Genomic DNA, 12,592 nt, shown 5'->3' with positions numbered 1-12,592 from the left:
GATAAAAATTGTATGAAAGTTGGATGGCATGGTGGCACAGTGGTTAGCACTGCTGCCTACGCCACTGAGGACGCGGGTTCGATCCCGGCCCCGGTTCACTTTGTGTGGAGTTTGCACATTTTCCCCGTGTGTGGGTGGGTTTCAACCCCACAACCCAAAAGATGTGCAGGTTAGGTGGATTGACCATGCCAAGTTACCCCTTAATTGAAAAAAAAGAGAATTGGGTACTCTAAATTTTTTTATTTTTTTTAAAGAAGTTGTATGAAAGCCAAATGCTACAGAAACTCAGAAATAAAAGAATACTTAGCAGGTCAGGCCACAGCTGTGGAGAGAGAAGCATGCATACTACCTTACTTACCTGTGACAGAAATTGTGTCAGAAACATGAATATAAATATGAATTTGCAAAGTGCAGATGGGGCCAACAGTTAAAACTAGGGACAAGTTCAGTTCTCTGCTCACTGATTTGTCTAAGCACAGCATAGGCAACTTTAAAGTCTTGGACATCCCTTCTTCATGTTTGTCTGTAAAGGGTCTCTAATCAAGATGAAGCTGGTCATCACCCCCACCCTGCGGTGGGAGAAATGTAGCAGCAATGGGAGAATTCATAAAGAATGGTCTGTATAATCGAGATTTCTTATGTCCAGCACATTCCCAGTCCTCCATGCTTATTGCGATGGGGCCTTGCCACATCTAATTTTACAAAGAGGCAAGCGACTCCTCTATCATCCTGTGGGCATGTTTGCTTCTGTTTTGAAGCACGCCGACTGTGATCTATATCCTGTACAATGTAGAAGCTGTACAACGTTCTGGAGCTGTTTTCATTAACCCATTATCAGTCACAACCACTGATGCCCTGCCCTATTGTTCATTCTGAACATCACTACCTTTCTTGAAATCTGTGATGATTCAGGTCTGATCGGTGTTCTGGTTCATGACACCCTATCGGTTTTGTCAAAGATCAATGTCTCCCTGTGCAGAGAGAGAATGCAGCACATTACATGGTAGATGAACAAATTTCTTCACATGCACGTTCCATTGTCAGTGCTTGTACCTGTTGCAAACTTGTGTGTGGAGGGATTCCTAGGACTTCAATTATTGAATATGTGGCGCATACCATGATTTCTTTGTTGTACTGTTGCCTTATGGACCCCTGTGTTTCCCCCCAAAATGCAGTAAGATATCACTCATATAGGACAGGGAGAGTCCAGCTACTGTTCAACTCTGTTGTATTCTGATTGTATTCCAGTGCGACATCGAAACATGAGAGCAGTGGAATTCAGACTTATGGGGCGGGATTCTCCGCCGGCAGGATGCTCCGTTTTGCTGGCGCCTGGGGGTTTCCCGACGGCGTGGGGCTGCCCCACAATGGGAAACCCCCATTGATCGGCCGGCATAACAGAGCATCCCGGCGGCGTGGTGAGGCAGAAATGTGGTGGGGCAGAAGATCCCACCCATTTTTTGGACCATGAGAATTACTTCTTGCATTATATTGTCTTCTTTTCATGGCATGTATGTTGTATCTTATATTTGCTATTTTAATCTCTTCTACCTTGCTGCATATGTATTAACATTCTTTTGTGTCAGGACATCTTTTTATGCACATGTATATTTGCAATTTAAGCTCTCCAAAATGTTCACCTCAGTCTGCTACTTGATGGTAATCATAGAATGGTTACAGCAGAGAATAAGGCCATTTGGCCCATTAAACCCATGTTGGCTCAATTCGCAAGAACTATTTAACTTGTCTTACTTCCTTGCCTTTAGTCATTTTCTTCCTGCCATAAAAATAATTCTGCCACACCCACACTGGGATCCCCTTTTCAAGAACCTCACCACCAAAAATGCCATTGTAATGATTCATTACTGAATGTATGAGATCTTCTAGCACCTGAATATCAAAATAAGATTGTCTCCATCGGTGATTGTTTTACCACTATTACATGCTTCACAATGTGACAAACTTCTCAACATTTATATCGTTTAAGTGACTTGTTAGTTGTATGAGAATTTTTAAAAATATATATTTAGAGTACCCAATTTTTTTTCCAATTAAGGGGCAAATTAGCGTGGCCAATCCAGCTTTTGGGTTGTGGGGGTGAAAACCACGCAAACACGGGGAGAATGTGCAAACTCCACAGGGGCAGTGACCCAGAGCTGGATCAAACATGGGACCTCAGCGCCGTGAGGCAGCAATGCTAACCACTGCGCCACCGTGCTGTCCGTATGAGAATTATTGATACATCTGCTATAGTGTTTTCCTAATTTATAGTGAATTAGGGAAATCTTGCTGCAACTGCTTTTGTAAGTTTGGTAATTTAGAAAAATTGGTGAGGGGAGAGTGGGAATCATAGAATTCTTGTCATCCATTTTAAATTACCAGTGCAACCCATCCGATGTTATATACCATTCCATGTTGTAAAACTTAAGTATTTTTCAATGATATCGGTTGGACATGTTGGGTGTGATCGGACAGCAGCACTGCGCCCGAAAAACAACACCACGGAGCAACGTGGTCAATAAAAGTCAGGCGACCCCGCTCCCGGGATCTACCCAGCTTGCAATGCCTCATGAGATCTAACGTGATCTCATGACCCATTGTAATGTGAATCCAGCCCATTGAGGGTGGGATCATTTTTTTGGCAAATCTACGTATTAGAGCGAGACAGCTAGTCTCACTTTAATGTGCAGTTTCCCGAGGCATTGGGATTTATCCCTTTCGCCTCGGAGACCTCGGGCGAACGCCGTTCAGTACTGGTCTCCACAAACGGGGACCAGACAGAACACCACTTGTGGGAGTCCCCCAGGTGCATGCCCTCTGGGCACAGTGGTACCCTGGCACTATTGGTGACACTCACCAGCCTGGCACCCTGGCACTGGCAGCTGGGTGCAAGCCTGGCACTGCTAAGGTCCCCAGGTGGCACTGCCAGGGTACCAGGTTGGCACTGCCAACGTGTATTTTCTGCGCAGCGGCGATCAGGCCGGGGGTGCCCTGTGCGTGTCTTGGGAGGGGGGGGGATGAGCCTGGGGTCCCTTCATATTGAGCTGGGGCTGGGAAGGGGTTGGTTGTCGCGTTGGGGGCTCCAGAGATTGGGACGCCATTTAAAAATGGTCAATGAACAGTGTACTAAACCACTATGCAACCTTGGTTAGACTGAACGTTGTACAATTCTGGTCACCATAATTATAAAAAGGACGTAGACACCTTGCGAGTACAAAAAAAGATTTGCAAAGATAATAGCATAACTGCAAATAATATCTGTTAGAAGGAAGAACAGCCTGTGTTTTTCTCCTGGATGGTTAATATTGAAATGACTATGACTGTCCCTGAGTTTTTCTTTGTTAACTCACTTATTAAAAATCATAAACTCATTTTTTAATGCCAATTTGGTGATTTTAGTTCTTGGATGCAGTGCACAACCTGATCTATTCCTGCATCGTGAAAGTAATCAGGGTTAAAAGATTTACCTGAAGTTGTATCAATACTTTTGAAATATATCCAATTTAAACACCTTTTCTTTCCTTCACAGGTGCAGGCGGCTTAATCTCCAGCCTTTGGCTTACCTCTGGCGTCGAAACCAGGAAGATCTGCTGAGAGAAATGATATTGTCTAATGTTCAAGCCATGATAATCAAAGTCGCAGCTTTTGGTAGGTATCCAGGCTGCATGGGAGCAGTCTATTAACACAACATAATCCCAGTTCTTTGTATAATCACAACCTGCAAATGAGCAGCTGTCAAATATCAGAGAAAAAGTTCAAATCATCAATCATTTTTTATAAAACTGTAAAGAGACCTGCCAGAGGCGAACAAATTTGAGCACAAAACAATTTGGAGAGATAAGGAAAAGGCAGGATGTTGGAAAATGACTGCCAGAGGTAGGTAATTACTTTTAAATGCCTTTAATCAAACCTGTCAATATCACATGTTATTAGACAGTTTAAGAAGCAGAAAGAGAAGAATTTTATTAGTCTGCATTCCTTTAAAAATAGTAAACAGAAAGTAGCTTGAAATCGATATGTCTGCTGCACAGATTAATGAGCCTTTAAAGAAAAATGTGATCATGTTGTATTTAATAAACCCACATTGCGTTTTTTTATGTTAGTCGTATTTATTGAGAAGACTGCCTTTTTTACACATTGAAGTGAATAGCTTGTAGGCTGTTTCATTTCGGAGTTTGCTGTCAGTATCTTTTACATTTGCTTCAGGATTAAGATTGATGCTGTTTAAAAGGCGTTTCTACAAAGCTCATTTTCTGATAAAAGGTCACAGTAGATTCCTGGTCTCTGAATTCTGTGCACTTCTTCCTTTTCCGAAAGTCTATCTTAAAATATTTTACCAAGCCATTGTCAGGGAAAATATATTACAAGCAATGTAGGAAATTGTATGGAGCCCATGCTTAGTTGAATTTATATTTGAGTAGTCGATTGTCTCACTGGAAAAAATTACCTGCGATACTCTTATATTTGCTTCTGTCACAATAGTCAGAATATTGTTTCACCTCCAAGTGATGACTATGTTGATTGAAGAAAGTGTTGCATTACTGTAGTTATCACTTGTTGATCTGTATCATATGATATAGTCTAGCTTTTGCATTTCAAGAGACATAATAAGACATTGTACCTCTGTAGCTGTTGATTCCTCGTTTGTGCCTGAGCTATCATAAGAACAGGAATAGGTTAATCAGCCCGAAAGCCACTTCCAGGCAAACGATCATGAAAAAGGTTCCTTCACATAATTCACTGTTTTATTTCTTAATTATCTTTCACATATATAAAAATAAAACATTATTACCCAGGAATCAGCTGTAACTTAGTTGTTTATGTGTCAATTGTTTTGAAGCAACCATCCCTTCTCTATCATATCCTTAAAAGACATTCCAGGCTAAAATTCTAACGTTTGCAGGAGGCCCAGGAATGTACAATCCAAGAGGTAGACTCATAACTTTTTAGTGTGAGAGCGAGAGAGATTGCATACATGGTTTCTGAATTAAACTACTACTTTCATGTTGATGCAGACCGGAAAGTACTTGTCAGCATAAAAGTGTAACAACAACCCTGATTTTCTTCCATTATACTGATCTTGCATTTGAAGTAAGCACTATTAGCTAATGAAGCACCATCCATTAGTTGATTTGCAAATCATTTCATACGATCAACTTCCTTGGTGATTTGCACTTAAATATCCTTTGTCTGATTTTCCTAATTTTGTCTTGGCACATTTGTATCACTTGTCCATTTGTGATGCAGAGAATTGGCAGTGATCTCCTCTCAGGTCTTGACTTTGTATCCATTGTCTCTGAATAATCACGTCAGTTAATGTTCCTTTCCCAGATCTACTTGGTGCCTCTTCAAAAAGTGGAAAGAGAGGTCTGGCCAATTTTGAGTCTGAATCCTACCCCTCGACGATACACCACTTCATCAGTCTAATCTGTTGTGCCACAAGTTCATCTATCTCCTGAAGATTACTTTGATAGTGCGCAGAGTTCCATTGTGAAACTAGTTGAGTTACTGCCCAATCTAAAGCAGAAGTTCTCAAGTTCAAATCACAAGGGACGCAAGATGAAATAAGAGGGTTACAAAGCTGAAGTCTTTATAGCCATAAATGAGTTTCAGACAGCAACAGAAATCTCTGATTGACTACACTAGTTGTGCATCAACTGCCCTTTATGTTATCTGGATACCCAAGTCATTTAACTGCTTTGTAATTCATTCACTTATTATGGGAGCTCAAATTATAGCTTGCACTGTAAGTGCTCTGAACATGACTATACTAACGCTGGAGCAGTTCGTTGCAATCTTCTTTATTTGTTTTGGTGCAAAGTTTAATTTTGAAGTAACAGTTCTCAAAGCAGAAATATAATCAATATAAAGAGAGCTGGCAGAAATGACATTGGTCGTGACCTGAATTATCCCTTTGGCTAGACAAACCTGTTGTATCTGACTAGCTCATATTGTGAAATACCAGACCAAGTTGGTCACAGACAAGGATTCCTTTGTTCAATAGCCACTTTGAGCCCAAATAGTTCTAGATAGTAATTAAATAGAAAATTGCTACTGGTTTTTGGCTTTAGGCAGAGTTAGATATTATCTGATTTAGTTTCTCACCTGTTTGGAGCTGCAGTGATTATGCAAAAGCTAACTTAGGCTCTTTGAGCTCTGCTGTAATTGCGTAATGACAGAATAATTAGATTTTCTTAAAGCAGATTTAGGAATTGAAGATTTTTGTTTAATGTATCAGATTGTGGAGGACTAGTAGAGAAAATTTGCTTACATTACAGCAGGATAATGTATACGCCAGTGCTAAGTTATTGTGAATATATTTCAGATTGTAGTAATGTTCTGCCTAAGGACCGATCCCATCTCATTTCTCCACACCTCGAGTCTTGTGTTTCCCTCTTCAGTTGCTCATAAGAGTCTCCCAATTTCAGTGAGCAATATGACTTGGGAAAAGAAAGCACGCGGGCGCTTCCCACTGCTTTGTTTATGTGTGCTTAAACACAGGTCCTCTGTCTGTAAGCAGCCATGGTCCCTCGAGGTACTAGCTGTTCAGCCATCACCGCTGAGAATTTGCTGGTCTCACCGCCATTGACCCCTGAGCATGGGACCTTTACCTGGGCCTGAGGCGACTCACTAAAGGGTTGGGACGACCGCTCCCCGAGGTCTCAAATGACCCTGCTACCCTAATATTTCAGATAAGTGATGAAAAGATTTGGGGGTCAACTTGTTGCCTATTTTTACTCGCTCACATGTTAAAAGGATGAATTCAGGGATGTAACTTGAGTTCGAAATTTTGACTGCTTATTTGAAATAACATTAGCAAACTACCAGCAAACAAGAGTTGTTTTTGTAACTGGTCTGTGCCCAGAACATTGGAATTAATTGAATACCCAGGTTTAAGGCCTACATTGGCACCTGGCATACTGTAACTAATTAAGAATTGAATTAAAAATCTTTAAACTGAAATCCACCGCATGATAACTGATATCTGAATCAATGCTGATATCTTTGTAGTGTTTCTAAGGCCAGATGCGAAAACACGATCATTGAACTTCAGCGCAAAGAAGAAATATTGATTTGTTATTACGTTGAGCTTCTTTCAGTTTAATTAGATCATGGGTGGGATTAATTTATTTGCAGTACCCTCTTCGAGGAGGTGCTTGTGGCACTGTCTGGTCCAATTAAATTGGGCCCGACACCTCTCGGTCATGAAGCTAAATGGTCATTTTCAGATAGATATTCAAATTTGATGCTGCGGGCCTTTCCATGGAATATATGCATATTTTAACAGTGCAAATAATTATTGATATTTGAAAGATAGCTTAGAACTATGGAATAACAATTAAGGCTTTTTTGTAGATTTTACATAGATTTTCAAAGCAATTTGCACAACAAAGCCTCGGTTAAGGTTAAATTTGGGAAAACTCATTGCCAAATATTGCAGTTAAATCCTGTTAAATAAAATTACTTTTCTTTGTGACATGAGCAAAAAAGAAACCAGCCTGTCCAATTGAAGATGAGGGGCACAACCGAACTAACTGGGTGAGATTAGAGCGCCGGGAACGACCCTGCTATCTAATGGCAGTCTCTTATTTTGTTCCCCACAGGAAACACCCCCTCCCCCGAGGTAGCATATAACATAATTTCCTGCATCGAGGAGCTCAGACGAGCAGATCTTCTCAGTGCAGGAAGAGATTGGGATGCCATTCCAATTCCGGAATTGGAGCGGGATGCAACTACGAAACATTGATTGGAAATGTGCAGTTTCTTCTCTTATTGATGACAAATTTGCTAACAAATTCCGTTTTCAAAAATCTATTGGAATTATCATTAATTTAACCATTGGCAGCGAATGTAATTCACTGATGAAACTGGAGATAATTGCTGCTGAAATGGATCCATTAATATTATGTAATTAGATGCCTCCTCTCTCTTTAAAGAGAGAGGAGACACTTAATGACATTTTTGTCTTGAGATCTCTTTCTTGTTTGTAATCTTCATTAAAACTAATACAATTTAACTGAAATCTAAATTGAATGCCTCATAAAGGAAAAGCAGAATATCTTTTCTGTCTTTGTGATGGATAGCTGAAGCTGAGATTTCTAAAAAATTAGTCAAATAAACAAGCTCATCTCTATTTTGTAATCTTTAAGGGGGCCAGTTTATCTCAGTGAACTGGTTTGTGATGCAGAACAAGGCCAGCAGCACGGGTTCAATTCCTGTACCGGCCGAGGTTATTCATGAAGGCCCCGCCTTTTCAAACTTGCCCCCTCCTGAGGTGTGATCCCCAGGTTAAATCGGCACCAATCAACTCTCCCCCTCAAAGGGGAAAGCAGCCTATACCGGAAGATGCTACTGTCGGCCAGTGGGGGTGGGGATTATTTTCCAACTGGTCCTGAAGCATACCTAGCATAGAGTTATGCGTTTTTCGATCTAAAAAAGAGAATAGTTTTAACCTTAAAATCATCTGCCCATATTGCAGGGCTAAAAGTGACTGGATTTTACACAATTTGAAACATTAACTTTGTAAATGACCATTTCATTCACTCCCAGTTGATTTCTTGTGATGATGCTCTTGATCCAATTTCTTTTCTCTCTGCTTGCCACAGGTCTGAATTTGATCAGCCCTTTGAGGTAGGGCTGCGGTCAGGAAGGCTGGCAAAATGGCGAAGGAAGCAGTGGGTAGCATGACTGTTGCTTTCCTGCTCCCATGCCACTTTGCCAGCAGCGGGAAAGGTGCCAAATGGCCTGTCCACCAGAGTCCAGTTGAGTTTCTTTACCAGCTGCTGGAGGACACTCAGCGTCAGCAGGAGATTATCCAATGAAGCTGGTGGTCCCCCAGTAGCAATGATCACCCACACGGCAACAGTGCCACCTGCCAGTAGCAACCCCCTTGTAGATCCCACTTGCATGACCGTGAGGACGAATGACCATCTATATATCGTTCTCCTCCTGCTGAAGCTCCAGCAATGGCCACTGCTCATGATGGTGTTACATGAGCCTGAATGCACTGAAATGTAAGAATGTTCGGCAGAGCAAAGGTTAACATGGCACTGGAGAATAGCACTACCTATGGTATGTTGTACAGAGTCACATGGTAATAAACACAGAGAACAATCTAGAGAGAATCTCTAAGTTTGCAGCCTTCATGCATGATTGTAACCAGGGTTCTGTGAATATTTAAAGATTAACAGTAAATGGTTCTTGTTTAAATAATAAATTTCAATCCCATATCATCGAGACATTGTCACAAAATATATTAGAACATGGTTGGCAGTGGTGGGAGCGAGAGAGAGTGCCATAATCAGACCTGGTGATTGTGGTGATATGAAATGTGGCAGTTAAATGCATGAACATAGAAGAGATTCGCAGGGTAGGAAAGTCTAAAAGAACATGAAGCCTCACTAGAGAGATGCGCAGATAAGAAGAAGAAGAAGAAGAAAATTAAAGACACAGTTGAAGCAGCTTCGCCACAGACTTTGACGTTGAGCAATCCACCAGACTCTTGAGTGAGTCCACACAATGGGTGAACAAAACTACAAAAAAGCTGTACTTACATTGTAGAACAGGTGATGGTTGCAAGAGGGCGACTGAAGGAGAGCTGCAAGTAAAAATAAAGATTCACTGAAAAAATTGCAGAAAAAAGGCTGGCAGTTGAATACAGAAACTTGTATTTTAAAAAGAGGGAAAAGTTTCTGCAGAGTTACAACATCTTGGAAATTCTGAAATCTTAATTTCTTTAATATGTATTTTTATTGAAGATCTTACATTTTAATAAATAAGGCAACAGGACCTCAGGATTAGTACAACATAGTCTAAATGTCTCAGCAATACATAAATACAGAAGTGGACAGAAGAATAACAATACAGTTGGTTCAGTGTAATCACCAAGCTTGGTATCCCCATATGCATCTGTGGATATATTAGAAAATGAGGGAGAGGAGGATAAGGCCAGGAAAACATGGCAAACTGGTACATGCCTTTCCATGTAGCGATTGCCAGCACAAACCATGAGAGTTCAGGATTAAGATCTTCATGCCATGTTCGGGTGGGCACCAGGACACATCTCAACCAGTTCCAGTCATACCAGAAGCATCGATAACCCATTATGACGTCCTTTTCTTGGATACTAGACCTGTCTGTACCTTTGCAGGAACCAGTCACCAATTCTGTAACCCCACAATAACAGAAATAAAATGTTGCAGAAAAAATTTGCAATCGTCACTAGTTCTATAAGGAAATTTTACACTCCACCACCAGATGCAATAAATTCCCACACTCTGGCACGGTGCAGAACAATTATCACTCCACGCATTTACACAGAGGAGACCAGCAAATATTCATACAGTTGATTCAGATTATAGTCAATGCGGTCAGCATCTCCCAACACACTAACTATGAAAATATTTTTTTTAAAAGATACTACCCGAGCAGAGGGTCTCAGGTTAATGGGGACCAGGAAACAGCCATGAGCACATGATCCCCTAGCGCACACTCCTCACCACAAGACAACATTTTTAAAAATCTGCTAATTTGGAACCTCACTTGGCCTCTCAGGACATCCCGGCCAAGAAGGAACATCCCAAGGAAGGCCGACGAGAGTACAAGACCTGGCTCAACTCCTGTACATTCTCGCACGCACGAGCCCGTAAACCAAGGATATTCACACCATGCCAAGACTCATTACACAACGAGCCTCACTCCGCTCTAATCACATCCAAGGCAGTGCACCAACCCCGTCAACACTAGAAGCTTCACACCGTCCTCCACCGAGGAAACCCCACACCGAGGAGAAGAAGAATCGTAAGGACACTCACCAACTGGGCATTTGGAGGGACACAATCTCCCCTGCCCCCCAGGCACCGTATACCAAATTGGGACCTGCATCAGCACGCTACCTACCCAAGTAAGGAAAAGAAACCCTTGTAAGAGAGAAACACCAGGATTAGCCAAAGAATGCTATACACGGACCAGCACCATGCGTCATTACAAAAAGTATACCGGGGCAGAGCATCGTAGCCTCATCAGATACCAAACACTGGTTCCCCAGGAGAGCCCCGCCTTTAAAAAGGAGGGCATTCAGGAAGTCACTATACAAGACCACGGATCTAGCCCATTCATCCTTTCCTCGAACCAAAGAAGCACTCCAACGTTGATCCACAGCACTCAGGCTCTCACTCCAACCCTGCCGGCCACAGCCTACTACCTCCCCAGTGGAATACTATCTTAAAAGGGTGACTGGCAGACCAGAAGCCCCCTCCAAAGGGGACAATTCAGGGGAGGGAAACTCACTCCACCACCTAACATACCCAATCAAGGGACACTGCCACTACCCACACAGCCAAGAGAATATTAATGAAGACAAGTCAAGCAAGGATCAACCAACCATACCTTCACACATTTTCCCCCTACTCTAACAACTCCAGAGATGCCAAACACAAAGAAGAAACACAAGGAACCTGGTCCCCTCTAGGATACATGATCTATCCAGACTTTGGTAGGACACAAGCACGGATTCCCTAACCTCAAGGTAACAAAGATACGGAAGAAAAACCCGATACAGATAGCCACAACTGGGGGCTTTCCTCAACCACAGCAAGGACCTACATATAGCCATCCAACCCACCAACATATAATCATCCACCCACCACCCTGCCGTGGCTCTACACATCTTCTCTATAAATAAGGTGATGGGTACCTAAAATGCAAATGCAAGGATTACAGCACTTTAAAAAAAAAACAAGACAATGCACAAATCGCATGTCACACTACTAACTCAGTCTGGTTTTTGCCATAACACGATAATAGGCAGCCTCCTTGCTCGCGTATCGTACACCCTTGTCAGGAAAAAAGACAATGAAATAAAATTAGCGGCATTGCCACAAGGGAATAAAGTTCCAGATTATTAATGAACTTCAGGATAATAACATCATCTATGGAGCTTGGAAAGGGATAAGAGGATCATCGAGTAAGATCCCTCCAGAATTGCCTTCATCCTGGCAATGCTGTCATCCCAAAGTCCGGGCAGCAATGCTTTGTGCGGCTAGTCATGAGACGGATCACTGCCAGCCTCCCAGATGGTCTCGATCCCCTGCAGTTTGTCTATCACCGCAACTGGTCCACAGCAGATGCTATCTCCCTGGCTCTACAATCAACATTTGAACACCTCGACAACAAGGACACCTATGTAAGACTGCTGTTCATAGACTACTGCTCCACCTTCAACACCATTATCCCAACAAGACTAATAACCAAACTCCGCAATCTTGGACTTGAACCCCTCCCTGTGCAGCTGGATCCTCAACTTCCTCACCAACAGACCGCAATCTGTCAGGATAGGCAACAGCACCTCCTTCACAATAGTCCTCAACACCGGAGCCCCGCAAGGATGTGTGCTCAGTGCTCTACTGTACTCCCTATACACACATGACTGTGTGGCAAGATTTAACTCCAACTCAATCTATAAGTCTGCGGGTGATACGACTGTGGTGGAAGACACCAGTGGGATGCCAGAGCTCCAGGAGAACCAGGGGGCAAAGGTGAGTGCAGTGACCATTACTGGAGAAGGTTCTGGGGAAACTGAAAGGTCTGAAGT

The 12,592-nt window shown here is 42.3% G+C and overlaps 1 protein-coding gene across 6 annotated transcripts in view; it reads left to right on the top strand.

Moving 5' to 3' along the window:
• dph6 (diphthamine biosynthesis 6) overlaps window positions 1-12,592 on the top strand; it is a 406,744-nt gene that overhangs the window by 100,950 nt on the left and 293,202 nt on the right. For all 6 annotated transcript variants that reach the window (XR_011936487.1, XR_011936486.1, XM_072484542.1 and 3 more), the window contains exon 5: window positions 3,530-3,648. Coding sequence is in view for 4 of the 6 variants with exons in the window: in XM_072484542.1 (XP_072340643.1) it covers window positions 3,530-3,648 (119 nt within the window). In the remaining 2 variants the exon portion in view is untranslated. The remainder of the gene's footprint in view (window positions 1-3,529; window positions 3,649-12,592) is intronic.

This window comes from Scyliorhinus torazame, chromosome 2, assembly GCF_047496885.1.
Source record: "Scyliorhinus torazame isolate Kashiwa2021f chromosome 2, sScyTor2.1, whole genome shotgun sequence".
NCBI classification, from domain to species: Eukaryota; Metazoa; Chordata; class Chondrichthyes; order Carcharhiniformes; family Scyliorhinidae; genus Scyliorhinus; species Scyliorhinus torazame.
The sequence above is the reverse complement of the archived record's forward strand: the minus strand, read 5'-3'. Positions and strand labels throughout refer to the sequence as shown.